This window comes from Rousettus aegyptiacus, unplaced genomic scaffold, assembly GCF_014176215.1.
Source record: "Rousettus aegyptiacus isolate mRouAeg1 unplaced genomic scaffold, mRouAeg1.p scaffold_m13_p_5, whole genome shotgun sequence".
Classification (NCBI taxonomy): domain Eukaryota; kingdom Metazoa; phylum Chordata; class Mammalia; order Chiroptera; family Pteropodidae; genus Rousettus; species Rousettus aegyptiacus.
In genome coordinates, this window is record NW_023416308.1 from 121,205,099 (window position 1) to 121,233,061 (window position 27,963).

Here is a 27,963-nt window from a genome sequence, read left to right on the forward strand (position 1 = left end):
TCAGCCTCTGCCTGGGCGCAGGGCCTGGGAGCCAGAGTGCCGGGCGCGGCTGGGGGCCGCGCGCCGGGCCCGCACAGGCTCGCAGGCGGTGTCCTGGCACAGGCAGCTCTCTATGTGGGTGTAGGTGTGGTTCCGCGAGCTCCCGTCGGGGCAGCTCAGCACCACCTCCTGCTGCCGTGTGCGCTCTTCCTGGCAGCAGGAGCACTTGTGGTCCAGGGCCTGCGCCTCGGCGGAGTACCTGGAGGAGGGCCGGAGTGAGGGGCCGCCGCCACTGCGGCCAGCAGCCTCCCCCCGCCTGCCCGAGACTCACATGGCGAAGGTCCCGCAAGACCCCGAGCAGTAGTTGGTGGTGATCGTCCCCTTGCAACCGGCATCTGAGATGTCCTTGGTCACGGGGATGGTGGAGCAGGGGATCCTGGTCTCGTTACGAGGGATGCCTGGGGACGGGGAGGCCGAGGCTCTGGGAGGGATCTCCACACCTTCCAGGTGGCCCGCTGCTCCCTGCCACTGCTCCCTTTCCCCACCCCAAGCACCCCACCTCAGCTGCCCAGCCGAAACCCACAAACGCCTCATCCTGCTGAGGGTGGCCCCTGGGGCTCCACCTTCTTGTGGAACCCCAAAGGAGGGGCCCAGGGGGCCCCCCACCACCAGGCCTGTACTCACATTTCTTGCAGCAGCCGTTGGGCATGAAGGTGATGGAGCCCTGGGGGTTCGGGGGGGGGGGATGAGCATGAGACCCCAGGACCTCCCCCCAACACCAACCGCCCCAGGTCTGCGGGGGCGGGAAGCGGCAGCCCCTGCACAGCGTCCAGGGCAGCTAAAATCCAGGCCAGAGGCCACTGTCCCGGCACTGAAGACCAGCCCTCCGCAAACGCGGGGGCCCCTGCTCCCGGCAGAGCAAACGCAGCCAGCACCCGGGACGAGAGGCTCACCGGGAGGCAGATGCTGGGGTCGAAGTCAGGGCAGCTGATGTTGGAGACAGACGAGATGAGCTGGTTGTGGATTTTCACGCAGCTAAAGAAGGTGCAGTTGTTCGTGGGGTCACTCTTTATGTCTCCGGGCTATGGGACAGAGGACACTTCAGTGAAGGCCAGCAGGAGGCCCACTCAGAGGCACAGCCTGGGCACACCTGGCAGCTCCACCACCCAGCCACGTGCGGCTTCTCGGACAGGAGGCCCAGCCCACAAGCTCAGGTCCACCGGGCAGGTGACACCCAGGAGGGGCCCATGGACAGCCATCAGCCTGCAGTGTATAGACAAGTCCACCGCCTGACCTCCGCAATCTGCAGATGTGGCCGGATTTGGGAAAGGGTCGTGGCTGCTGTCATTAAGTAAGGGATCTCAAGAGATCATCCTGCATTACCAGGTAACCCAACTCCAATGACCAGCGTCCTCATAGAGACAGAGAGGGGAGGGGCCCCCTGAAGACAGGGCAGACACTGTGGCCAGGCGGCCCCGCCCAGGAGTGCCTGGGCCCGGGGGGTGGGGAGGCAGGTCGGACCCTCCCCTGGAGCCTCTGGGAGGGGCGCCCAGGGGCCGTGGCTTGCACCCTGGCCCCCCAGGGCTGGCCAACCGTTGCTGCTGTTTCCAGCTCCACTGTCTGTGGTCAATTGTCACAGCCGCCAGGACACTCGTAGAGCTGGGCCCAGCTCCCGGTTAGGGGTGACCCCGCCCGCATCGGAAGTCCCCCTCGCACCTTCAGGATGAGGTCCTGGCCGCCGGGGCCTTTGATGATGCAGTGGGTCTGCTCACACTTCTGGCAGCACTCCCCGGGGACGTCCACCAGCTCGAAGCCCTGGGGGAGAGGGGGAGCATGGGGCCGGCAGCCGCGAGGGGGCGAGGGGGCGGAGGAGAGGCGTGGGCGGGCTGCGCCCCATCCCCTGCGCGCAGCACCCGCGCCCCGCCCCCCCACCCCCCGCGCCCCACTCCCAACGCCACGCGCGGCTCACCTGGCTGCAGCTGGTGTGGCAGGGCACGTGGGTGCAGGACACGACGTGCAGCTGCGTGGCGCTGTCCGTGGCGTTGGTGCAGACGCAGTTCTGGCACTTGGCGTACACTGGAGAGCCGGGCTTGGGGCACCGGGTGGAGCGCGTGAGGCGGGCGCCCCCGCGGCACCCCAGCCAGCGCGCCCCTCACCCGCCCCCGTTTCCGCCCCCACGCAGCACCCCGCTCACCTGGTATTCGGCATTTTCATGAACACACACGCCCTTGGGCACTTGAGGGAAAGAAACGGGAGCGGGTCAGCCGCACAGCCCAGGACGGCTCGGGCACTGAGGCCACTGACCAGGAGCATCATCAGAGGCCCCAGCGGGGGGCTACTTCACCCCAGCACCGCCCCCCAGCCTCCTCACGCCACAGCCCCACCCCACCCCCGCCCTCAGACCACCCTGGGTCCGGACTTCCCTCCCGTCCCGCACCCTGGCCACTTACCACACGAGTGGAAGGGGCAGCACCTCCCGGGCAGCATCTCGCTCTTCACGTCGAACCCCAGGGGACACACGGGGGGCTTCTCCTTGCAGAGGCTGGCATTGCACTCTGGAGAGACAGGGGAGGTCACGGGGAAGACGAGGGTGCTGCTCGGGGGTCCAGGCCCCCACGGCGTCCCTGTGGCACACTGGCCCCGCCACCCACTCTCGGCTGGACACCGCCCCCCAAGGCCCCAGCAGCCCCTGCGGCTGCCTGCCTCAGGAAGGAGGTCAGAACGTGCCCAGAGGAGCTCGCTCAGAGACCCCGGGGCCCGACACGGCTCCCTGCCCCCGGGGGCGGCGTACTGCAGAAGGTGACATTGCAGCAGGTGTCGGTGAGGTCCACCCCCGTGACCAGGTGCGTGCCATCCTCCGTGCACTCAGCGGGGGGCCTCTGGCTGCACTTCTTGGGCTGGCAGACGATGCCGCTTCCCCCCTCCAGGCAGACGCAGTCCTTACAGTCGAACTCAAAGTGCTCCCCAAACTGCAGGACGGACGGGGGTGAGCGGGGAGAGGCGCTGTCCACCCCCTATGGGTGGGGCTGCACCGCGGTGCATCTGTGGCCAGCGGGGAGGAGGCCCTGTGGGGAAGCCCGCGCCCTCCCTCCGCTCGGCACTCCCAGAGGTCCCGGCCGGAGAGGCGGTCCCGGCCGGCGAGGAGGTCCCGGCCCGCGAGGAGGTCCCGGCCGGCGAGGCGGTCCCGGCCAGCGAGGAGGTCTCGGCCCGTGAGGAGGTCCTCATTCAGGGCCGGGCCACCAACATCACAACCGTGACCTGCTCGCCAGCACTTGCCTACGTGTGCTGGGCACATGGCGGACACACCACACGTGTGTCCAGGGTTTGTGCAGAACAGAGCTAACGAATCAGTCGTGTGTAGGAGACACGGACAGTGACACAGGGGACAAGACAAGAGCGTCACATGGCCTGTGGCAGGTGGTGCGAAGGGCGGAGGGACCGCTGGAAGGAGGTGTAAAGGGACGGACGGATGACGGGTGGACGGACGGACAGATGGTCGGATGATGACAGGTGGGTGCATCATGAGTGGGGGGGTTGGTGACGGGTGGGTGAGCAGACGGGCGGGTGAGCAGGCAGAGGGGCAGAGGGACACAGGGCTGCAGAGGTGGAAGGGTGGAGAAGCTGACAAACAGACGGAGGGACGGAGGGACGGAGGGACGGAGGGACAGAGGGGTGGACGAGCAGTAGGTGGGTGACTGTCCCAGCTAGCTCGCCTTCCAGGGCTTCAATGACTCGTCATTCAGTCTTGAGCTTCCAGGTTCTCTTGTGCAGCCCACCCCACCCCCAAAACTCAGGGTTTGGGGGACCCCACCCCAGCACCATGGCGGGTGGCCTACCTCTCTGGGCACATTGTCGGGCCCCACACAGCCTAGGAGAGAGAGGCCGGGTGTGAGGACGAGGCTCAGCCTCCTGGGGGTGGGGTCGGGGCGGGGGGCGCGCGTGTGGCTGAGGGACGTACCACAGGTGTCCACGCAGATGTCAAAGCCGGGGGCGTAGCTGACGGTGCCCTCCGGGCAGAAGCAGCCTTCCACCAGGCGGGTATTATTCTGCGAAGGGCTGGAGGGGCAGGAGAGCATCATGTGACTAGGCAGACAGCGGGGAGTGGCCCGCTGGAGCCCCACCCATAGACCATGCCGCCCCACGGCCCGGGGTGCCCCCAACAACCAACCTGGACTTGCAGGTGGACTCCTCAGCAGGACCACAGGGCCGGTACTCCTTGTGAGGCGGGCACGTCACCGCTGTGGGGGAGGCGGCAACCAGGGGCCAAAGTCAGGAGGGCAGGGCCGTGCGCCCCCAAGAGTGACAGTCCTCCCCAGCCCCCCATGCTGTCCTGAGCCGGGCAGCACTGCCCCCATGTGCTCAGCGAGGCCAGCAGCAGCCCAGCCTCCCAGCCCCCCAGCCTCACCAGGAGCCCCCTTTGCTGCCCCAAGGCCCAGCCTGGCCCCCCGTGTGGGCTGGGCACCGAGCCCAGCAGAGCCCTGGGCCCCCCCCCCCAGGGCCAGGGGCCAGCGGGCACTCACAGCAGGCCCCGTGGGTGTGGTTCCGCCAGGCGATGCAGGCGCCCTCCTGGGCACAGAGGGCCGCGTAGGCCTGCAGGCTGGCGCACTCCAGGCCCGCACTGGGCACGAAGCAGCTGTCGAACACGCAGGCCTCGTAGTAGTACTGGGGGGGGACCAGGGCGTGGCACGAGGAGAACAGGCTGCCGGGAGGGGGGGCGGGGGGCACGGTCACGCTCTGGCCGGCGGCGGTCCCCGCCTCCGCCCCTCCCCCACACCCGCCTGCTCTGCCTGGTGTGCCCACCCTGGGTGCCCAGGCACCTCGGGGAAAGGGGGGCCCTCCTGGCCCGAGGGGGAGGTGCTCCCAGCAGAGCCGGGCTCCCAGAGATGGAGGCTCCCCGTCAAAGTGGCGTGAGCCAGCTTTCCCCTCCGGCAACCCCCACAGAGCACCCAGCCTCCCTGTGCGCCCCTCTGGGGACGAGGTCCCCGCCCCCCACCAGCCTCAGTGGTGCCCCCGGTCCAAGCCCCACTCTGCCCCAGCCCTGGACACTGGCTCTGTGCAGTGTCGACTGGCCACCCCCCCCGCCACCCCGGCTTCACGCTCAGCCCACCCTGCACAGCCAGCGTGGGAGGTGAGGAAAGGCCTGGGGGGGTTGACGCCCCGGCCCCCCCAGCCCTGTGCTCGGCCCCTGTTCCTCGCCTTTCTGCAGATAAGGCGGGGGCGCAGAGGCCTGAGCCTGCTCCCCGAGACCCTGCAGCTCGCCATGACTGAGGCCGCAGACGGGCCCAGCGGCGGGGTCACCTGTCTTTGATGAGCTCGCAGAGAGAAGAGGCGCAGCTCCTGCGCGGGGTGGTGCCACTGTCCCCTGAGGGCGTGCTGGTCGGGCGCTTGGTGGTAAAGCTGGTGCGGGGACAGTGTGGCTTGGAGGGGTCGTTCACGACCCACTCGTCGGCTGCGACCTCGCAGTCGGAGACGACCTCCCCGCTGGGCAGCACGCAGTCGTCCTCGGTGCGGTTGGTGCAGGTACCTGCGCCGGCGAGAAGCCCGCGTGAGCCGGCGCGGGGCCGGGACACCTGCCCCCTCCGGCCCTGGTTCCCTGGTGCCCAGCCGGCCGGGGCCAGGGCCGCTGATGACGCTCGACTCCTATCGGCCTCCCGTAAGGGCCAAACCCAGGATGATGGCCCGGGCCCTGAGCGGAGCCGGGAAAGCACACCGGGCCGCGGGCGCCTGCGCCCACCGCACCCGGCCGCCCGGCCAGGGGCTCACCGCACTGGCCCTTGGTGTTGTTGCCGAACAGGCGGTAGGGCAGTCGGATGGAGAAGGACAGGCCGTTGTAGGAGATGTGGGCGTCCAGCTCGGGGATGGCCACCACGTAGTTGATGCCGGACACGTACACCTGCAGCCCGTACTTGCGGTAGGGCAGTGCCACCACCTGCCTGTTGACCTGCACCTGTGGCCGACACACCCGGCGTCAGGGACGGCAGCCGGTGCGGCGGAAGCTGGTGGACACGCGGCCGGAGCCCGCCCTCACGTGTGGCCGAGACGCCTCCAGGGAGCAGCTGGGGTCAGCCCGGCCCGCCGAGCCTCCCCTGCCCGGCTCCAGGGCCTTGGCCGGCGCCCACGCGCCCCGTGGGGGCGCCGGGCCCTGCAGGCGTACCTGCACCTTCATGGGTGCCATGTTCACGGTCTTGACCAGCACCTCCTGGGTCTCGTGGCGCACGATGAGCGTGCGGGGGCAGGACACCTGGTCTCTGACGTCGCAGTGGTAGTTGTCGATGTAGACCCCGAAGTTGTCCACGGTGGGGGTGATCTCCTCCACCAGCACGTAGGTGCAGTTGCCCTGGTAGCTGTAGTACAGCCCGTCGAAGGTGACGTAGTGCGGGTCGCCCCAGCCGCTGCAGTAGCCTGCGGGGGGGGCCGCGTTACCAGCGTGGAGCCCTGCGCGGGGCCTGGGGTGGGGACGGATGCAGTCGGGGGCCAGGGACAGGCGGGGAGGGCTAGCAGGAGCCATGGGGGCACCAAGGGCCTGGCTCCTGGGGCACACGGGGCTCCCGGCCGGCTCCCGGCCCCAAAGGCACCAGCGCATGCCGCCCGCAGCGGCCCCCGCCTTCTGCCCAGCAGGTCCTGGCTCCGGAGCAGGGAGGCCGGGTCCGAACGCCGGCTCCGCCCCTCAACCTCAGCAGCCCCCCCAGGCAGCCCGGGCCCTGCCTGAGACCGGGCGGGGGTCAGGCTGCAAGGGGTTCCTCGGGACATGTGCCTGGCCCCCGGTGGGCACTAGGCAGCCCCGCCCTGGCGTCCCCTCTGAGCGCTGTGCCCGGGGACCTCGGGGAGGAGGCGGGGTGGGGGCCCCCGCGGCGCGGCGGGCTCACAGTCACACTCCCAGTGCCAGCAGCAGCCGTCGGGGTCCAGGACTCGCACGGGCGTGAGGCTGTTGGAGCAGGTGGGCATGGGCGGGGGCTCGCACTCCACAGGCACGAGCTCCACTATGTTGTCATGCTTGCAGACGGCCTTGGTGCAGTCACACAGCCACCACGTCTCGTTCTCCTGCAGACGGGGAGGGGCGCAGTGTCTGCCGGGGCCAACCCGGAGCCCGGCTCGCACGGGGCGGAAGGGCTGTGCTTGTGAGGCCCCAGGCTGAGAGCCTCCTAGGAGGCTGGAAGCCAAGGGCACCCGGCCAGAGGGAGCTCCTTCTGCCTCAACTCCCCTCACCTGGGACGGCTCAGGACCCAGGGCTAGGGCCATCTCGCACGGCCAGCAGGCCAGCAGAAAGACAGCACCTGGGGCTTTAGATGCCTGGACGGTGTGTCCGGTGCCGAGGGGCTAAAGCCGCCCATAGGCCACTGACCTGTCTGGGGGGGTTGAAGTCCGGGCACCCGGGGGGCTTGGTGCTGGCCGTCGTGCTTGGTGGTGTGGACGGCCGGGTCGTGGGTGTGGATGCGCTGGGCGTCGCAGAGGGTGTTGGCTTTGAAGGTGTGGGCTCTGGGGAGGGCGAGGACGGGCAGGACCAATTGAAGAACTTCAGGTCGCAGGTCAGCGAGCAGTTCACGAAGAAGCAGAGGCCGCCGTGGGTGCCGCTGTAAATCACCTCCCCTGCGAGGGAAGCGTGAGCCAGTCCTCATCCCGTCCAGGCAGGGCTGGCCACCAAGGTGCCCAGCAGGTCCCCGAGGAGGCCACCAGAGGAAGCCCCCGGCCCACCTCTGCCTGACTCACGGCCTCAGCGAGCTGGAGCCGGCCGCCCAATGCCTCAGCCGCGGCAGCGGACCCCCGGCCCGCCAGCCCGCGACGCCCGCGAGCCGCGGTGAGGCGCTCGGTACCTGGGGCATAGTACTCTTCGGTCTCGTTCACATAGCAGCACTTGATCTGTGTGGAGGAGCTGTACCCCAACCCGGTGCTCGTGCTGAAGTGGGGGCTGCTTATCGGGGTCACCGTGAAAGCGGGCAGGGTGGACAAGGTGACAACGCTCTGAGACGAGGGCGGCGGGGTCGAGGGGCGTGCTGTCGGGGCGGGGGTTCCGGTGGAGGTCGTCAGCACGGTCGTGGGCGCAGAGGGCGTGGGACCCGAGGCCGGCGTGCCTGCGGAAGGCAGGCTGCGCGTGAGGGCCGACGGCGCCCGTCAGCAACGCCGCTGGCAGGCCCCACAGCAGGACCGCCACCCGAGGCGCGGCATGGGCATGGCCAGGCCTCACGCCCACCGTCCCGGCTCTCAGTCTCAAGGAGGGGCCGAGTGAGCAGGGCCCGCGGGGACGAGAAAGGGAAGGAGGCTCTCCCAGGGCAGCTGACCAGCAGCCGCTGCTGCCCGCCCCGCCCTGACCCCACACACCTGGCTGGGACCCCCTCGGGACAGCTCTGTCCACAGTGCCGAGGGACAGGGGCCAAAGGCAGCAAGCCTGAGGAAAGACATGCTCCTGGGGGGATGTGGGGGGCCGCTGGCTCTTCCGCCCGGCACAGGCCGCTCCCGGATGCTCACTGGCTGCTCGCTGGCTGAGCGGAGCGGGCGGGAGGTCACTGAGCCTGCGGGAACCTGGCGCCCTCACTGGGCAGAGGAGGGGACAGCGGGCTTCGGGCCGAAGACCCGCAAGGCTCCCGCAGCTGGACAGCAAGCCCTAGCCAAGAGAGGAGGGACCGGAAGCGGGACCCCCTGCCACGCAGACTGCACGGGGGCCCGAGTACCTGCAGTGCTGGAGCTGACGGTGGCCGGAGGCGGCGGCGTGGGGCCTCTCGTGGCAGTGACTGGCGGCTTCGTTCCCGTGGCCGTGGAAGTTGTGCTGGACGTCTCCACGACTACCGTAGGCGGGGGGCTTTCCGTGGACGAGGCAGAGGTGGACGGAGAGACGGCAGGGGATGACCCGGGTGGGGGGGTGGGCGTAGCGGTCTCGTTGGGTATTTTGCTTGTAGGAATCGGGGTCCCCATGCTGGTAGAGGTGGTGATGATGGGAGTCAGACTTGGGGTCTCTGTGACTGTGGGGGTCAGAGTGGAGGTCGCTGTTGAGGTGGTGATGGATGTCACGGTCGGGGTCACTGAAGTGGTGGGTGTCGGTGTTGGGGTCTCTGTTGAGCTGGTGGTGATAGGTGTTGTTGATGTCTTCGTTGGTGTGATGGGGGGTGTCGGGGTTGGTGTCTCTGTTGAACTGGTAGAAGGTGTTGGTGTAGGGGTCTCTGTGGTGGTGGTGGTGGTGGGGGTGGGGGTCAGTGTAGATGTCTTTGTTGGGGTGATAGGGGTTGTCGGGGTTGGGGTCTCTGTGGTAGTGGTGGTGGTGGTGGTGGTGGGTGTCACGGTTGGTGTCTCCGTTGAGATGATGGGTGGTGTCGGTGTTGGGGTCTCTGTTGAGCTTGTGGTGATAGGTGTTGTTGATGTCTTTGTTGGTGTGATGGGGGGTGCCGGGGTTGTTGTCTCTGTTGAGATGATGGGGGGTGTCGGTGTTGGGGTCTCTGTTGAGCTTGTGGTGATAGGTGTTGTTGATGTCTTTGTTGGTGTGATGGGGGGTGCCGGGGTTGGTGACTCTGTTAAGATGATGGGGGGTGTTGGTGTTGGGGTCTCTGTGGAGGTGGTGGTGGGCGTCGGTGTTGGGGTCTCTGTGGAGGTGGTGGTGGGCGTCGGTGTTGGGGTCTCTGTGGTAGTGGTGGTGGTGGTGGTGGGTGTCGGGGTTGGTGTCTCTGTTGAGATGATAGGGGGTGTCGGTGTTGGGGTCTCTGTTGAGCTGGTGGTGATAGGTGTTGTTGATGTTGTTGTTGGTGTGATGGGGGGTGTCGTGGTTGGTGTCTCTGTTGAACTGGTAGAGGGTGTTGGTGTAGGGGTCTCTGTGGTGGTGGTGGTGGTGGGGGTCAGTGTAGATGTCTTTGTTGGGGTGATAGGGGTTGTTGGGGTTGGGGTCTCTGTGGTAGTGGTGGTGGTGGTGGTGGGTGTCAGGGCTGGTGTCTCCGTTGAGATGATGGGTGGTGTCGGTGTTGGGGTCTCTGTTGAGCTTGTGGTGATAAATGTTGATGTCTTTGTTGGTGTGATGGGGGGTGCTGGGGTTGTTGTCTCTGTTGAGATGATGGGTGGTGTCAGTGTTGGGGTCTCTGTTGAGCTTGTGGTGATAAATGTTGATGTCTTTGTTGGTGTGATGGGGGGTGCCGGGGTTGTTGTCTCTGTTGAGATGATGGGGGGTGTTGGTGTTGGTGTCTCTGTTGAACTGGTAGAGGGTGTTGGTGTAGGGGTCTCTGTGGTGGCGGTGGTGGGCGTTGGTGTTGCGGTCCCCGTAGTGGTGGTGGTGGTGGTGGGAGTCAGTGTAGATGTCTTTGTTGGGGTGATAGGGGTTGTTGGGGTTGGGGTCTCTGTGGTAGTGGTGGTGGTGGTGGTGGGTGTCAGGGCTGGTGTCTCCGTTGAGATGATGGGTGGTGTCGGTGTTGGGGTCTCTGTTGAGCTTGTGGTGATAGGTGTTGTTGATGTCTTTGTTGGTGTGATGGGGGGTGCCGGGGTTGGTGACTCTGTTGAACTGGTGATGGGTGTCGTGGTTGGGGTCTCTGTGGTAGTGGTAGTGGTGGTGGTGGGTGTCAGGGTTGGTGTCTCCATTGAGATGATGGGTGGTGTCGGTGTTGGGGTCTCTGTTGAACTTGTGGTGATGGGTGTTGATGTCTTTGTTGGTGTGATGGGGGGTGTCGCGGTCGGTGTCTCTGTTGAACTGGTGGGAGGTGTTGGGGTTGGGGTCTCTGTGGTGGTGGTGGTGATGGGTGTCGGGGTTGGGGTCTCTGTGGTAGTGGTGGTGGTGGTGATGGGTGTCAGGGTTGGTGTCTCCGTTGAGATGATGGGGGGTGTTGGTGTTGGGGTCTCTGTGGAGGTGGTGGTGGGCGTCGGTGTTGGGGTCTCTGTGGAGGTGGTGGTGGGCGTCGGTGTTGGGGTCTCTGTGGTAGTGGTGGTGGGCGTTGGTGTTGGCGTCTCTTTGATGGTGGTGGTGTGTGTCGGTGTTGCAGTCTCTGTGGTGGTGGTGGTGGTGGGTATCTCCGTTGTGATGATGGGGGGTGTTGGTGTTGGGGTCTCTGTTGAGCTTGCGGTAATAAGTGTTGTTGATGTCTTTGTTGGTGTGATGGGGGGTGTCAGGGTTGTTGTCTCCATTGAGATGATGGGGGGTGTCGGTGTTGGGGTCTCTGTTGAGCTGGTGGTGATAGGTGTTGTTGATGTTGTTGTTGGTGTGATGGGGGGTGTCGGGGTTGGTGTCTCTGTTGAACTGGTAGAAGGTGTTGGTGTAGGGGTCTCTGTGGTGGTGGTGGTGGTGGTGGTGGTGGGGGTCAGTGTAGATGCCTTTGTTGGGGTGATAGGGGTTGTCGGGGTTGGGGTCTCTGTGGTAGTGGTGGTGGTGGTGGTGGGTGTCACGGTTGGTATCTCCGTTGAGATGATGGGGGCTGTCGGTGTTGGCGTCTCTGTTGAGCTTGTGGTGATAGGTGTTGTTGATGTCTTTGTTGGTGTGATGGGGGGTGCCAGGGTTGTTGTCTCCGTTGAGATGATGGGGGGTGTCGGGGTTGGTGTCTCCGTTGAACTTGTTGAGGTTGTCGGTGTAGGTGTCTCTGTGGTGGTGGTGGCAGTCGTGGTGGGTGTCACGGTTGGTATCTCCGTTGAGATGATGGGTGGTGTCGGTGTTGGGGTCTCTGTTGAGGTTGTGGTGATAGGTGTTGTTGATGCCGTCGTTGGTGTGATGGGGTGTGACGGGGTTGGTGTCTCTGTTGAACTAGTAGAGGGTGTTGGTGTAGGGGTCTCTGTGGTGGTGGTGGTGGTGGTGGGAGTCAGTGTAGATGTCTTTGTTGGGGTGATAGGGGTTGTTGGGGTTGGAGTCTCTGTGGAGCTGGTGTTCGGTGTTGGGGTTGGGGTCTCTGTGGTGGTGGTGGTGGTGGTGGGTGTCAGGGTTGGTGTCTCCGTTGAGATGATGGGTGGTGTCGGTGTTGGGGTCTCTGTTGAACTTGTGGTGATAGGTGTTGTTGATGTCTTTGTTGGTCTGATGGGGGGTGCCGGGGTTGTTGTCTCTGTTGAGAAGATGGGGGGTGTCGGTGTTGGGGTCTCTGTGGTAGTGGTGGTGGTGGTGATGGATGTCAGGGTTGGTGTCTCCGTTGAGATGATGGGGGATGTTGGTGTTGGGGTCTCTGTGGAGGTGGTGGTGGGCGTCGGTGTTGGGGTCTCTGTGGAGGTGGTGGTGGGTGTCGGTGTTGGGGTCTCTGTGGTAGTGGTGGTGGGCGTCGGTGTTGGGGTCTCTGTGGTGGTGGTGGTGGGTGTCTCCGTTGTGATGATGGGGGGTGTTGGTGTTGGGGTCTCTGTGGAGGTGGTGGTGGGTGTCGGTGTTGGGGTCTCTGTTGAGCTTGTGGTGATAGGTGTTGTTGATGTCTTTGTTGGTGTGATGGGGAGTGCCAGGGTTGTTGTCTCCGTTGAGATGATGGGTGGTGTCGGTGTTGGGGTCTCTGTTGAGCTTGTGGTGATAGGTGTTGTTAATGTCTTTGTTGGTGTGATAGGGGGTGCCGTGGTTGGTGTCTCTGTTGAACTGGTGATGGGTGTCGGGGTTGGGGTCTCTGTGGTGGTGGTGGTGGTGGGTGTCACGTTTGGTATCTCCGTTGAGATGATGGGTGGTGTCGGTGTTGGGGTCTCTGTTGAGCTTGTGGTGATAGATGTTGTTGATGTCTTTGTTGGTGTGATGGGGGGTGCTGGGGTTGTTGTCTCCGTTGACATGATGGGGGGTGTTGGTGTTGGTGTCTCTGTTGAACTGGTAGAGGTTGTTGGTGTTGGGGTCTCTGTGGAGGTGGTAGTGGGTGTCGGTGTTGGGGTCTCTGTGGAGCTGGTGGTGATAGATGTTGTTGATGTCTTTGTTGGTGTGATGGGGGGTGCCAGGGTTGTTGTCTCCGTTGAGATGATGGGGGGTGTTGGTGTTGGTGTCTCTGTTGAACTGGTAGAGGGTGTTGGTGTAGGGGTCTCTGTGGTGGTGGTGGTGGTGGTGGGAGTCAGTGTAGATGTCTTTGTTGGGGTGATAGGGGTTGTTGGGGTTGGAGTCTCTGTGGAGCTGGTGTTCGGTGTCGGGGTTGGGGTCTCTGTGGTGGTGGTGGTGGGAGTGAGTGTTGATGTCTCCGTTGAGATCATGGGTGGTGTCGGTGTTGGAGTCTCTGTGATGGTGGTGGTGGGTGTCGGGGTTGGTGTCTCTGTTGAACTGGTAGAGGGTGTTGGTGTAGGGGTCTCTGTGGTGGTGGTGGTGGTGGTGGGAGTCAGTGCAGATGTCTTTGTTGGGGTGATAGGGGTTGTTGGGGTTGGGGTCTCTGTGGTAGTGGTGGTGGTGGTGGTGGGTGTCAGGGCTGGTGTCTCCGTTGAGATGATGGGTGGTGTCGGTGTTGGGGTCTCTGTTGAGCTTGTGGTGATAGGTGTTGATGTCTTTGTTGGTGTGATGGGGGGTGTCGCGGTTGGTGTCTCTGTTGAGATGATGGGGGGTGTCGGTGTTGGGGTCTCTGTTGAGCTTGTGGTGATAGGTGTTGTTGATGTCTTTGTTGGTGTGATGGGGGGTGTCGCGGTTGGTGTCTCTGTTGAACTGGCGGTGGGTGTCGGTGTTGGGGTCTCTGTGGAGGTGGTGGTGGGTGTCGGTGTTGGGGTCTCTGTGGAGGTGGTGGTGGGCGTCGGGGTTGGGGTCTCTGTGGTAGTGGTGGTGGTGGTGGTGGGTGTCGGGGTTGGTGTCTCCGTTGAGATGATGGGGGTTGTTGGTGTTGGGGTCTCTGTGGAGGTGGTGGTGGGCGTCGGTGTTGGGGTCTCTGTGGTAGTGGTGGTGGTGGTGGTGGGTGTCGGGGTTGGTGTCTCCGTTGAGATGATGGGGGCTGTTGGTGTTGGGGTCTCTGTGGAGCTGGTGGTGGGTGTCGGTGTTGGGGTCTCTGTGGAGGTGGTGGTGGGTGTTGGTGTTGGGGTCTCTGTGGTAGTGGTGGTGGTGGTGGTGGGTGTCGGGGTTGGTGTCTCCGTTGAGATGATGGGGGTTGTTGGTGTTGGGGTCTCTGTGGAGCTGTTGGTGGGTGTCGGTGTTGGGGTCTCTGTGGAGCTGGTGGTGGTGGTCCTGGTGGGAGTCGGTGCTGGTGTCTCTGTTGGGGTGGTGATGGGTGTCGTGGTCCAGGTCTCTGCCGTGGTCGTGCTGGTGGAGGGGACAGGTGTGGAGGCGCAGTGGCCACAGCAGTAGACGTTGATCTCATAGTTGAGGCAGTAGGGCTGCGGGACGATCCCTCCTGGCTTCTGGTCCTGGTTTCTGCACACCAGCCCCACTGAGAGGTCGCACACCACAGTTTGTCCAAGCTCTTCGATGGGAACGTCAGGGAACATGGCAGCTCTGCAGGAGACGTTGGCTGCCCAGCCCGGCTCACAGACGTTCTTGATGTGTTCGAAGTCTCCGCCTGGTTTGGTGAAGCTCGGCTTCCCGGAGTCCCGCCAGCCTGACCATCTGCAGTCATCCACACACGGAGGTCTTGTCGGCGCTGCGGTGGTCACGGCCGTGGTGGGCTCTGGCGTAGGCGTGGATGTCACAGTAGTGGCCGTCACTGTGGTCGTTGGTTCCCGGGTGGGGGTTGGTGACGTGGTGGCTGGTGTTGAGGTCTCCGTGGTGGTAGTGGTGGTGGTGGTGGTGGTGACGGGGCTTGTCGTAGTGGTAGGGCTCAGGGTTGGTGGCGTAGGACACTTATCCATCGGCAGGCAACAATTGACACGAATCTCATAGTCATAACAGACTCCAAATGGTCCGTTTCCAAACTGGTCTTCATTCTTGCAAATGAACCCAAAGGAGACATCGCACTGAGCCTTCTGGCCCAGCTCCTCCCAGCTGAGGTGGGGCTCCGTGGCCGACCGGCACTGGATGTCCTCGGGGGCCAGGCACACACTGTCGAATGTCTCTCGGTCGCCATCGCTGCCGCCGCCCGGGTGATTCTCATTGATCCAGTCGGACCAGAAGCAGCACAGCTCTGGGGAAGTGAGAGCCAGCGTTGGTCATCCACGCCTGGGAGTGGCACCACCCCGAAGGTCACTGGGACCCAAAGAGCTCAGAGACCCCACGGTCAGCTGCCCCGTCATCACCAAAGGACCAGACAGGAGGCTCAGAGAGTCGAGGGCTGGACGCCACGTCCGTCCTCCCCTTCACAGCCAGACTGAGGCCCCGGGAGGCACGAGGACCCCAGACGCCACGCCAAGGGACAGGCCCTCGGAGCTCCAGCCCGGCACCCCTTGCTCAGCTGTTGGCAGGTCCTGGTGCCCAAAAACTAGTAACAGAAGGGTCACCCATTGCCGTGAGGGAGCATGCTCAAGGGGCTTGGTCTCGACTCACGGCCAACAAAGCTGGCCCCAGAGCTGGCCCCAGAGCTGGCCCCCCGCGCGAGTCTCCGGGCTCAGCAGGCCGGGCAAGCACCATCTGCGTTCCCTCCACAGAGGGCTGGCAGCGGCCCCACAGCCGGTGCCGGGGCGGCTCCGCGAGCCCCTTCGCAGGACTTCCTCTCTGGGCCCCTGGATCACTGGGGACGACCGTCCGCACACTTACTCGGAGTCGCTGAAGTGGGAGACGACACTGCAGTGAAGGGGGAGAGGGCGTGCCATTCGTTACCCGGGCCGAGGCCGCCCGGACCTTCCTCTCTACGAGTTCCCTGCCCCCGCGGCAGCCACGGCCCGCTGCCTCCCTGCGAACCAACCCAGGGACTTAAGGGTGTGCCTCTGCTGCCCTAACCCACGGCGCTGGTTTTTTTGCTGGTTTGGGGAAAAGTCCCCAAGTCACCTTCACTATGGTCTGGGCTCAGGCACATGGTCATGACTCCGGCGTCGTCACGCCCAAGGCCAGGGACAGAGGGGACGTCCACTCCCCGAGTTGAGAGGCATGTCGGCATCCCTCTGCCCCGGGGCAGAGGGGAGACCCTGCCATGCTGGCCACGCTCTGGCCCTCAGAAGGGCCGCCTCTACTGGCTCAGGGCACGGGGGAGGCAGGGGCTCCAGGAGGGGCGGCCCGGGGCCTCACCTGTGCTGGGGGTTGGGGTGCTGGTGGTGGTGGTGCCGGTGGTCGGGGTGGTGGAGGGCACGGGGGTCGTGGTGGGGGTTGGCCGGGAGGACAAGGGTGGTGGGGAGGATGTGCAGACGTTGAAGTACTTCTCCACCGTCCCGTTGGGGCCACAGATCTCCCAGTAGCAGAAGGGGCGATCCTGGGTGTAATTCAGAATCTTCCCTGTAGGCGAGAGGGAAGCAGCTGTCAGCACAGTGGGAACCAGAGGCCCTGGGCTGTGCTAGTGAGGGCAAGGCAGGTGACTCCGGCTTCTACAAGTGGCCAGCTAATGCCCATAGGACCCCACCCCCCTTCAGATTGCAGAAGCTGTGTCTCAGGTCGGGAGACAGGGTCCCAAGGCACCGGCTCCCCATCAGGAGAAACAGGCCGTGTGACGGGGCCCTCACGGGGGCTGCCATCGGCCAGAGGCTGGTGTGGGGCAGGAAGGGCCCCGCAGGAGACCAAGCCCCCAGCGGGCCAGCCCCAGGAGCCCGGGGACGGACAGTCTGTGGGCTCTCCTGGGCGGGGCCCTGGCCGGCTGTCTCAGGCAGCCGCAGAGGCCAGCTTACCTTCCTCCGGCTGGCAGACTCGCGAGGAGTTGACACACGTGCTGGAAAGCAAGTACAATGGCTGCAGGTGCTAAGGAGGCTCAGGCCTGGCCCAGGCACCCGGCCTAGCCCTGAGCCCCAGGGTGCAGCCCCCAAGGCACCCCCCAGGAGCCCACCCACCGTGCTGTAACTGCAGGCAGAGGAGGGAGGAGGTGAGGCAGGCAAAAGCCAGACCAAGAGGGGAGGATGAGGACGGAAGTCCTGTGCCCTGCCGCCCGCGTGCGCACCTGTGCGTGCGCCTGTGTGCTTGTGCACCTGCGCACCGGTGCACGCGCGTGTCTGTGCGCACATGCACGTGTGTGATCGTGGGCATGCATGCCTGTGTGTGCCTGCATACCCATGGACGTGTGAGCTCTTGTGTATGAATGTAGGCACAAGTGCGTGTGCCTGTGTGTACTTGTACACCCACAGATGTGTGCTCATGGTGTGCATGTGGGTGCACGTGTACGTGCCTGCGCACCCATGCATGTGTGCACGTGTGAGCACCTGAGTGTGCCCATACGCCCATGCACGTGTGCGCTCGTGGGTGTGTGTGTGCACGTGTGAGCACCTGAGTGTGCCCATACGCCCATGCACGTGTGCGCTCGTGGGTGTGCATGTATGCCCGTGTGTGCTGACCTCCCCTAGGTACCAGGACTGGCAGGCTTCGTCGGAGGGGACGGTCGCTCCAGGGGCGTAGTGGGTGTCCTCCACATAGCAGCCACATCTGTCTCTCGCAACGCACTTCTTCTGGTCCTCGTCATAGATGGGCCGGTCCTTTGGACAGTGTGGGTAGCAGCCTAGTGGCCGCAGGGCATGGGGCTTGAACCACGACCAAGGGCCCCACGTCCCCCAGATCCCACCCGTTGTCCCCGCCAGGGCAGGTCCTTCTCCCTAGGATGTTCCTCTGGGAATGCCGGTGTTGGAAAAGGTAGGGTCCTGGGTCCCCCGGCTGGGCCCAGAACACTGCAGTAGGGCCAAAGGGATGGCCAGGCCCTGCCCACCTGCTTCAGCCCTCTGACCGCTGGCCTGGCATCCCTCTCAAGTCTTCACGTGGCTAGTTCTCAGCTCAAGGCCCCCCCGACCCATCCTCTGAAACATGCCCCACCCCAGCCTACCCTGCCCGTTCCTCGCAGCGCCTGCCGCTCCGGGCCTCACGTGTGGGGTGTTAACCTACTTCCCTCCACCTCTCCGCTTGAAGGCAGGGTCCTAGCTCCGGCTCCAAACCCCCTCTGTGAACAAATTCTTCAGCAAGGCAAGCCTGGCCCGCCTGGCACTCGGGGCCTCGCGGGGGCACCGAGGTCCTCCAAACTCACCCTCCAGATAGGACACGGAGATGTTGGAGTGGATGCCGTTGACGGTCCTGCAAGTCTCGAAGCTGCGGTTCCCGCAGGGCTCATAGTGCCACTCGCACTCGTCCGGAGGGTTGTAGTAGTCACAGAATATGGCTGCAGGGGAGGCGGGGTGGGGTGGGGGTCAGACCCCTGGAGGGCCAAGGCCACAGTGGCCGCGGGGAGGAGGCGTGGATCCTCAGGCAGGGGGAAGCGTGCAGGAGACCACGAACACGTCCCTTGGATGGAGAAGGGCCCCCCCCAGTAGCGACCCCAGCCCACCCCGAGCACGCCCCAGGCGGCACAGGCGGGCACTCACGGCACAGGTCGGGCGTCCTCCAGAACACGCAGGCGCCCTCCTTGGTGCACTCCTGGGCGTAGGAGGCCACGGCGGAGCAGAAGCACTCACAGTCCCCACCGGTGTCACAGGAGCAGGAGTCATGGACGCAGGCTTCATAGAAGGGCTTGGGGTCCACCTGGGGGAGAAGCCGCCCTGTGCTCTGGTCTGCACTGCCCTCATGGGGCAGGCCTGCCCTGCCGGCCTGAGGAACGCAGGACCCAGAGGCCACCCTGCTCCTGGGCCAAGGCACACCACCCAGGGGTTGGCCACCCCTGGCTATGCAGACCTGTCCCTTGGGGCCCGGGGCCTTCAGCTGTAAGAGAGCAATCGAGAACTGCCCCCAAACCCTGCCACTGCCCAGACTGAGGGCTGCCTGGGTTATCTGTCCTTTCTCCTGCTTGGGGGGGCAGGGGGAAACAGCCAAGGCTCTCAGAAGAAAGGCTCGATGTCTGGTCACATGTCCAAAGGACACAGAGGATGGAGTTGAAGCTGGAGGACAAACGCCTCATACTTAAGCAGCAAGAGGACCCCCCAGTGCGCGCATAGAGCCCAGGGAGATACTGTCCAGCCCCACCCATGCCGGTGCCCACACCTGGCCCGCTCAGCCCATGCCCGCCCGCACTCCGCCCCACCACATCCACACCCCGCCCCACCACATCCACTCCCCGCCCAGCTGCGCCCCGCCCACCTGCGCCCCGCCCACCACATCCACGCCCCCGCCCACCCGCGCCCCGCCCACCACATCCACACCCCGCCCCACCACATCCACACCCCGCCCCATCACATCCACGCCCCGCCCCACCACATCCACGCCCCGCCCACCACATCCACGCCCCGCCCACCTGCGCCCCGCCCACCACATCCACGCCCCGCCCACCTGCGCCCCGCCCACCACATCCACGCCCCGCCCACCTTGCTGTGGCAGACACCGAACACCGAGCTCTTGATGATGCTGCACTGCTTCTCGGCCCAGGCGCGGCGGTGCGGGTTCTTGGTGCAGGGCTCGGGGGTGGTGGTTACGTCCGGGCAGGTGGGGGCCTCCTTCCAGCTGTTCCCGAAGTCCAGCTCGCTCTCCACCACCATGTGGCCGCGCGTGGTGAAGTCGTTGTTGGAGCGCTGGTCGAAGTTCCCACACAGGCCGCACACGGAGCCCTGCGGAGACAGGGGCGCACAGGGGCTTCCAGCAGCAGCTCGAGGGGGAGGGGCTCGTCCCCTCGCGCTCCCGTTCCCGGCGGCCGCGCACCTTGTAGGAAGGGGCCAGCTTGATGAAGATGGTGGTTTTCTTGTCCCAGATGACGATGATGCCGGTGCTGGTCTCCACCACCAGGTACTGCCCCACCTCCCGCGTGGTGTAGGCCACGTGGTGGCCCACGTCCCGCTGGATCACCAGGCGGTGCTTGTCCTCCAGCTTCAGCTCCGTCCTCTGTGCCCAGCGGAAGCGCCCGGTCACTGACTGGACCCAAGGTGTCCAGGAACCCACGCGTCCGGCAGTGGGCAGCAAGCACTCACCCCTATGAAGATCTTGATGGCCTTGGAGCAGGTGACCCCCGTGGTGCCGCAGGGGACATTCTCGGTGATGATGCTGAAGGAGCCCAGCGAGGAGTTCTGGCCGCAGTAGTCCTGGGAGCCACAGGGGACGTGAGCCAAGCCAGCCATCACGGCTCCCCGCACCCCGCACTCCTGCCAAGCTCAGCCCCTCCTCCACTGGGCGGGGCCTTAACCACTGCCCATGCACCTGGTTCCCCATGCACCCCACACCCCCACACACCAAGGGAGGGTCGCAGAAGGTGGGCAGTGGAAGGGCCGGCCCCTCCCACCCGCAGGCCCCCTCACCAGGCTGAAAGCAGCTCAGGGCCGGCAAAGTGGGGGCCAGACAGCAGGGCGGGCGCCGGCCTCACCTGAGCAGCCACGTAGGAGCAGTGTCCGTCGAAGTCGTAGTACTTCCCATCGAAGGTGATGTAGTGGCCGCTCCCGTAGATGGCACAGGTGCCGTGGCACAGGGTCTGGGTGCAGGCCCAGCGCCCTCTCTGGCAGGTGCTGCGGAGCGTGGGAGAGGGGTCTGGAGCCTGGCCCCCCCCAACCCTACGCAGAGGGCCACCGGGCCAAGTCCCCGGGGAACTGTGAGGACAGCTCCCCAAGCAGGACGCCTGCGAGCCCTCGCCAGCCCAAAAGCACCGAGCAGCACCCGCATTCGGGCAAGGGCCCTGCGGGCAGAGTGGGGAGGGGCCCCGGCCCTCCCTCTGAGCGCCGGGGGCCGGGGCCGGCCAGGCCGGGCCACTCACCAGGTGTTGCAGTCCACCTTGATCTCGTCGCCGGGGGCGTACAGGTCCTTGTTGTGCACACACGGGCACTCCTGCTCCACGACACAGCCCCCACGGCCGTCGTCCACCAGCCCTTCCGGGCACACGCAGCCACTGACACACTCTGTCTGGTACTGGGGGCGGCCAGAGAGCGGAGGTCAGGGACTCGGTGCCAGGCCGGCCCCGCCTCGCTGCTCGTCTGACACGGAGACACCCCTCACGTCCCCACCCACCTCGACCTCTCTGCTCGGGCAGGGAAGCAGGTGAGGGCTGCCTGCCAGGGGCCCCCGAACAGGCCCTTGTGCCCCTGGCGGGCAGGGCAGGTGCCCACAGGCCACCACCTCCCACCAGGGACAGGGAGAGCCCACGAAGCCCCTGTGTTCTCAGCACCGCGCACCCGGACGGCAGGGCCAGCGCGGAGCCCGCCTGCCCCTCCCCGGCACGCGGCCCGCCCCAGCACGCACGTAGCCGGCAGCCAGCGTCTGGCAGCTGACAGGACGGGGGTTCCGGATGGCCAGTGCGGTCAGGTTGCTGCAGTCCACGTGAACCTTCGGGGCTGCACAGCCTGTGGGACGGAGGGGCCACCTCAGCTCAGCGGCGGCCGGGCGTGGGGAGCGGCCCCACCCTGGGTGGCGGCCACTTACTCTGGCTGAGCAGCATGACCTGCATGCACTGCAGCCTCCCGTTCCGGCAGACGCTGTGAGAGACGGGGAGGTGAGCGGGGCTGTCGGGGGGCGCAGGCCCCGTGGCTCGGTGGGGCCGGGCGGAGCTGCGGGCTCCCCCAGGCCCTCCGTCCCGGCCCGGACACCCACCAGCGCTCCTCCTGCCTCAGAACCACCTCCCCCGCCTCCAGGTAGAGGCCACGGTGGTAGCAGGAACACTGGGCCAGGGGCACGCAGCGGCTCTTCTCGTCCAGGAAGGTGTGGTCCGGGCAGCCGCAGCCGTCCACGGGCACGAAGCCCTCGAGGCAGTGCGTGTCTGGCTCTGAGAGCGAGCGGCAGGTCTGCTGGCAGGTGGTCAGGTTGTACAGGAAGGTCTGTGACTTGGGGCAGGAGCCCACGTCCTTGTCTGCAGAGGGAAGGGCCTCGTGAGGGGCCAGGGGGACTGCCTGGCTCCGACCCGCCTGCGGTCCCTGAGCCCCGCCTCCACCCAGGAGGGGCAGACGCCTGCTCAGCGAAGGCGAGTGTCCCTGGGACCCCCGGGCAGCGCAGGCGCTGCTGCACACGCCTCCCCTCAGGGAGAACAGGCTGTGGCCACAGTGCCAGGACCCTCCGGGCGGACCCTCCACCCGCCCCCCTCCGACCCAGCCCCGGACCCGCCCGAGCAGACCCCGGGGCGCCCGAGCAGACCCCGGGGCGCCCGAGCAGACCCAGGGGCGCCCGCGGGGGGCGGACCCTCCCCCTGACCCAGGCCCGGACCCGCCCGAGCAGAGCCCGGGGCGCCCGCGGGGGGTGGACCCTCCCCCTGACCCAGCCCCGGACCCGCCCGGCAGAGCCCGGGGCGCCCGCGCGGGCGGCACTCACTGCACACGAGCTCCCGCCAGCCCCACAGCGTGAGGCCCTGGGCGGCGCAGGCGCGCGCGTAGGAGGACAGGGCGGCGCACAGACACTCCTCGCTGTCCTCGCAGTTGCACGTGTCGTACTTGCACCTCTGGGCAGCGGAGCAGGCGGTGAGCCGGAGAGGCTGGCGGCCACGTGCCCGCCCAGGCCCACATGAGCACTCCCGGACACGCACGCGTGCACGAACACATACACGTGTGCCACATGCTCGCACACACGCGCGCGCGCGCACTCCGCAGCTCCCGGCAGGAGCCTCGCTCCGGGGCAGCGGGTCAGGGTCAGCCCGGCGCACGGAGCACACCGTGCTGGCCTGGGCCGCGTGGAGCCCACCCACCTTGTAATACTCGGCTGGGTCCACGGCGGAGTGGCACCTGCCGAAGGGGGTCTCTGTCTTCTTCAGCAGGGAGCACCAGTGCTCAGCATAGTTGGCTAGAGAGGGGTCCGAACCTCAGTGGGTGTGGCCCCTCCAGGGCAGGTCCCCAGAGTCTGGCTGTCCAATCACACTGGCTGGAGTGGGTACTGCCTTCTCTGTAGACCAAGCCCTGGCCCCTCCCTCCAGGTCAGGTCACCCCAGAACGGAGCCCCCCTGCAAGCCAGAGGTGCCCACCACCGCCCCTCCTCCGCGCGACCTCCCTGGGCGCAGTGAGGTATCACCGGGTGGGCGGGGCGCGAGGGCCTCCACCCAGCAAGCAGCAGGCCCAGGCCCTGCGCCCTGGGCCGCCGTAAACCAGCCACGTGGCAGACAGCAGCGGGGCGATGACCACCTTGAGCAGACAGGCACCTGCCCACACCCCATGTCCGGCCAGCAACCCCATCCGCAGTGGCCCAAGGCCAGCGCGCCCAGGAGGGGCGGAGTCTCACCGGTCTCTATGTTGAGCGAGCAAGGGTCGTCCAGCCAGTCCAGCTTGTCATGGCAGCTCGACTGGGCCTTCCAGGTGTTGGCAAAGCTGGCCCCGGTGGCCTCCACCAGGCCGCCTGCCGTCTTGAAGTCATCACTTTCCTGACCATTGAAGTTCCCACAGAGGCCTGAGGAGCCAGGACAGGGTTGGGGAGGGGAAGTGCAGGGGCGGGGCCAGGGGCGGGGCCAGGGGCGGGGGGATGAGGAGCAGGTGGTAGGCGGGGCCAGGGAGGGGTGGGAGGACCGAGAGGCAAAGTGGGTGGGGCCAGGGACCAACGTGGGTGGAACCAGGGGCAGTGGCAAAGGGTGAGTGGGGCCGCAGGCGGGAGTGGGCGGGGCCTGGGCAGGAGTGGGCGGGGTCAGGGGCGGGCCTGGGGGCGGCCTCTGTGGCGGAACCTGGAGGCCCACTCACCCTGCACCTGCCCCTGGGCGTCCTGGTCCAGTGTCAGGAAGAGCTGCATGAGGGGTAGCAGCTGGACCTGCAGTCTGAGGCCAAAAGCCGTGTTCACGACCAGGTGATAGGAGGAGGGTCGGAAGATGGAGAAGCTGGCTGCAAGGCGGGGCGCGAGCAGCGTGAGCGGCGGCTCGGCCCGCCCTCTCCTTCCTGCCCGCTCCCCGCTCCCAGGGTCCCCCGCCGTCATGCCGCCCCGCCCCCGCTGGGGGCGCCCTGGAGCAGGACTCACCCGCCACATGTGGCAGGTTCACCTGCAGCTCGTTCAGCAGGACGCTGCCGTCGGACTTGAAGACCACCACCTGAGGGCAAGGCCAGGCGGACAGCAGGGTTGAGAAGGGCCTGGGGCCCAGGGGTGCAGGGAAGGGAGGGGCTGGGGATACCCACGTTCTTCTTCTGGTCGGCCAGCAGCACCACCGTCTTCAGGCACGTCTGCTTGTCCGTGGAGCCGCAGGGGGCCAGCTCTCCCAGGAGGGCGTAGGAGCTGTTGTGGTCGCCCTGCGGGGAGGGCAGAGGCTGGGGTGAGGACCTGCGGGGCCCGGCCCCTCCCCCAGGGCCTCCCGGCCGGCAGCTGGCCGACCTTGGTCAGCACGTAGTAGCAGTCTCCGTGGAAGGTGTACTTCTTCCCGTCAAAGGTGGTGATGTGGGAGCCGCCCTCCAGGGCACAGGTCCCGGGACATGGCAGGTCTTTGCACACCCAGCGGCCGGCGTTGCAGACGCTATCGGGCAGCGGGGCTCAGGGTCAAGCGCGGCCCGCCACACCCAGAAGCCCCAGCCGCCGGCCCCGGTCCCCGGCCGCACACCCACCACTGCTCGCAGTCGTTGGTGACCTGCTGGCCAGGCGCGTACAGGTGCCCGTGCAGCTTGCAGTGACACTGGCTCACGGGGATGCAGCCCCCGGCTGCGGTGTCATCGTACACGGTGCCTGCGCAGCGTGGGGTGGGACGTCACACGCGGCCGACCTCGGGAGGTGCCGGGATCCACAGGCACCCCTGGTCCTTTGGGTGACACTTGTGGCTCCCACATTGTCTAGCCACCATGCTGGGCCTGAGAGTCTGGCTTTTCCCTGGAAGCTGCAGGTCCCATGGGCCGGGCAGGGGGAGGTGTGTCCACAGGTGGTGACCAGGAAGGTGCCCCCACCCGAGATGCCGGAAGCCACCCCGGTGTATGTACGGAAGGGGCCTTGAGCCTTGTGCCTCTCCTACCCGGACCTCGGCCCCGACTTTGGGAGGGAAGGGCGCCATGCCCACCCAGCTCCCTGGGCCAGCTCCGCCCCGCACTGTCCCCTCAGTGCAGCTGAGAGCCCGAGCCCCAGGCTGCGAGGCCCCGTGTCCCATGGTGACCGGCCCGGCGGGCCGCACTGGGCCCTGTGCCGCCCGCCAGCCCTGCGGCACTCACCGTTGGGGCAGAAACAGCCGTCCATGGGATGCTCCTCGCACAGGCTGCTGACCTCCAGGTGAGAGCAGGTGTCCATGCAGGGCGAGCCGCTCTCCAGGTAAACCATGTTCCCAGGGCAGCTCTTGGCTGAAAGGGCAAAGGCGGGCCGCTGAGCTGGACGCGCGGGCGTCCGGGCTCCGGCCCTGCTTCGCGAATGCCTCGCACCCGAGGCCGAGGCTGCTTCTGTGGTCAGCAGATGTGGCTCCTGACCGGCACACCAGGACACCTGCCGTGGGCCGCCCACGGCCGCCAGGCCGCGCACGGGTCGCGCCCCGCCCTCCCCGCGCCGCTCCGGGGCACTCACGGCAGAGCGTGGCGTTCCTCCAGGCGCCCGGCCGCCCGCCGGCGTGGGAGCACTGGCGGGAGAACTCGGCCAGGGTGCTGCAGGCGCAGGAGGCCCCGCGCGGGCACTGGCAGCTGTCCTGCACGCAGGCCTGCACGTAGGGCGCCAGTGGCACCAGGCCCAGGCACTCCTCGAAGGCCGCGGCCGTGAGCAGCCGCTCGCACTCGGCGCGCTGCGGGCAGACGCGGGCGGTGGGCGGGGCGGCTCGCGCAGGCCGCCCGCCCGCCGCCCAGGGGCCGGGGCCTCGCCCGCGACTCACGTGCTCCGAGCAGGACGTGGAGGACGTGGGCTCCGCCACCTCCTCAGGGTCGTCGCACACCACGTCAGGCTTGTTGACCTTCTGCATGTTCCCAAACTCCAGGGCACTGAAGAGCACGCCTGCGTGGGCCCGGCCGGTCAGCGGGGCCCCGGGATGGGGGGCGGGGCCAGGAGCCGGCCGTTCCCCCGCCAGTCCCTCACCCACCAGGCGCCCAGGACTCACCGTTCGAGAGGAACTCGGAGTAGGTCTGCTGGCCGTTGTAGTCACCACAGAGGCCACACGTGTGGTTCTGGAACTTGCTGTCCAGCTCCACCTGTGGCAGGAGAGGGCAGGTGAGTGTCCACCAGCCCGCGGGGCCGCCGGCCGGGGCAGCAGAGCAAGCCGCCATAGCTGGGCTGCCTCGGAACGTTGCTTGAGTGGGTGCCAGTTTCAGCAGGACAGCTGGGGGGAGCTGAGGACCAGTGTAGGGGCACAGGCCCCCACACCACCCCAGGGTCCCCACCTCTGGGGGGTCGTGTGGCCTGGCCCTTGCTGACCGCTCAGCGGCCAGCCTCCTCCAGCAGCCCAGACAGAGGCCGTGGGCAGCCCACCCCGCGCTCCCCTGGGTCCCGGCACCCACCATGAGTGAGTCCTCGCGGTCCCACATGAGGGCGAGGCCCGTGCGGGAGAAGACCTTGGTGTAAGCATCGTTCTTCTCGATGAGCAGGCCGGAGCTGTAGTGCGGGGTGCTGACCCTGGGGGCCCGGGAGGGAGTCACACGCAAGCCCGCCCACCACCCTGTGCCCAGTCCTCGCTGTCTGGCCCCCAGAGGGCCCCGCAGCCGTACACGGGGCGTGCAAGGACAGCCCCCTCAGCCTCTCAGCCGCCTCCCGCCCTGGGGCCTCAAGTGGCCAGCTGTCCATCGAGGCTGCAGTGGCCGGAGGGCGCTGTCCACCTGGGCCAGCCTGCCATTTCCCTCTCCCACCCTCCCCTGTCCTGGGCAGGGCCTCCGGGGCCGAGGAAGGGGGGCAGCCTAGCCCAGGTGGGGCTTCTCCAGCCCCTGCACCCCCCCATCGCTTAGGGTGGGCTCCGGCACTGTGTTCCCCCAACTCTGTGCCTCCGCGGCCCTGTACCCACCCTGCCCCGAGCCGGCCTGGCCACCTGGGCTGCAGCCAGATCCCAACCTGCTGGGCAGGACCGCGCTTAGGGCCTCATTGTTCCAGAGACAATGCCAGGACAAAAGCGGGGGCCCTGGGGAGGGGCTCCCACAGGCCCCACCCCGCTTCTGTAACTCTAGCTGGGGTCACAGGGCACCAGACCTCCTTACCACACACCTGGGCCGGGACACCTGGGCTGCCCCACCTCAGCCCAGAGAAGAGCTATGGGAGACTAGCAGGACGAATAAAGCCCCTGAGCCCCCCGCCCCGCCCCCGGCCTGTGGGGGCTCCTGGGGGGACTCTGCTCGCTGATGAATCAGTGGCCTGAGCCCAAACCCAGTGCTCTCCTCAGCCGAGTCAGGACGGGCTCTGGGGCGCTGCCCACCACTCACAGGGCCCCGTTCACCACGACCAGCTGGCGGGTGAGGTAGATGGTGTCGTCCTTGACGGTCAGCAGGATGTACTCGATCTGGGGGTGGCCCCCGTCGCGGCCCGGCTGGCGCCTGAGGTGCAGCGCAAACTCCTTGTAGGCGTCACGGCAGTCGGAGGCCAGGTTGTAGTCGCAGAGGCCGGGGAAGCGGAAGATGTCGCCGTCGAAGGTCTTGTAGTGGAAGTCGCCCCAGGTGCTGCACACGCTGTTGCCGTGGTTCCGGGCCCTGACCTCTGCGGGGCGGTGGCGACGGAGCGTGAGCCGACCGGGGGGGGGGGGTGGCAGCTGCCCCCTCGGGACCCTCCCTGGGTGCCAGGCTGTAGCGCGGAGCCCCGGGGTCGCAGCGCGGGGCCGGGGAATCCTCCTGCAGGAGGGGCCTCTGCTGGACCGGGTCGCCCAGCCTTGCTGGGACAGAAGTGTCCTCATCCTGTTCCCAGCCTGCTCTGGACGAAGTGACTCCTGAAGACGGGGCTCTTGGCCGGGCCCCTGATGCCTAGGCCTGAGGCGTCCCCCACCGGCCCCTCCTGGACGCCCCCGCCTCCCCCACTACGCTCATGGACCCCAGCCAGCTCAGGTGTTTCCGCCTGGAGCAGCCCCTGGACAGCCCCTCTGGCCAGGTGATCACTTTCAAGGGGACGGTGGGAGCTCGCGAGCACCTGTCCCCGGGCGTCAGCAGGGCTGGGGGCTGCAGGACACCCCACAGGTGGGGCGGAGGGCGACCACCCCCACTCCCGAGCTTCAGCTGCCCGGCCTTCCTGCCCCACCCGAGACTCAGTGCCCGCCACCCCGCTCACCGCTGCGCAGCTCCGAGGCCCTGGCCGAGGTCAGGGCCAGGCAGAGGGCCACCAGCCATGCTAGCGGTGGCCCCATGGCGGCTGGAGGGCGGTGTGGGAGAGTGACCAGGCCAGGGGTCCGGGCCTTATAT

General features: G+C 66.7%; 1 protein-coding gene across 1 annotated transcript; it reads right to left on the minus strand.

The window, feature by feature from the left end:
- MUC2 (mucin 2, oligomeric mucus/gel-forming) lies at nt 1-27,908 on the minus strand. Its single transcript, XM_036221627.1, has 48 exons — nt 27,833-27,908; nt 27,001-27,271; nt 26,092-26,206; nt 25,695-25,785; nt 25,473-25,591; nt 25,175-25,385; nt 24,832-24,957; nt 24,241-24,358; nt 24,014-24,152; nt 23,821-23,931; nt 23,666-23,735; nt 23,395-23,532; nt 22,946-23,110; nt 22,419-22,513; nt 22,049-22,175; nt 21,338-21,593; nt 21,170-21,222; nt 20,990-21,090; nt 20,508-20,659; nt 20,124-20,262; nt 19,735-19,845; nt 19,469-19,648; nt 19,138-19,377; nt 18,205-18,361; nt 17,871-18,002; nt 17,207-17,354; nt 16,537-16,577; nt 15,947-16,150; nt 8,646-14,933; nt 7,791-8,048; nt 7,322-7,566; nt 6,846-7,020; nt 6,134-6,381; nt 5,743-5,926; nt 5,278-5,503; nt 4,500-4,678; nt 4,148-4,217; nt 3,938-4,035; nt 3,816-3,847; nt 2,771-2,948; nt 2,430-2,534; nt 2,174-2,214; nt 1,949-2,068; nt 1,696-1,794; nt 933-1,061; nt 664-703; nt 311-437; nt 1-238 (listed from the first exon to the last, which is right to left on the minus strand). The coding sequence occupies exons 1-48, from the start codon at nt 27,906-27,908 to the stop codon at nt 1-3; spliced, it is 12,966 nt and encodes a 4,321-aa protein (XP_036077520.1).
- Between the last annotated feature and the right edge of the window lie 55 nt (nt 27,909-27,963).

Excerpts from the sequence above, each read along its gene's own strand:
- MUC2 (XM_036221627.1), bottom strand. The coding sequence starts at position 27,908 with ATGGGGCCACCGCTAGCATGGCTGGTGGCCCTCTGCCTGGCCCTGACC. Across the intron at positions 21,223-21,337 it reads CTGAGGCAGGAGGAGCGCTG|CGTCTGCCGGAACGGGAGGC; the intron begins GTGGGTGTCCGG and ends CGTCTCTCACAG. Across the intron at positions 4,036-4,147 it reads GAGTCCACCTGCAAGTCCAG|CCCTTCGCAGAATAATACCC; the intron begins GTTGGTTGTTGG and ends CTGCCCCTCCAG.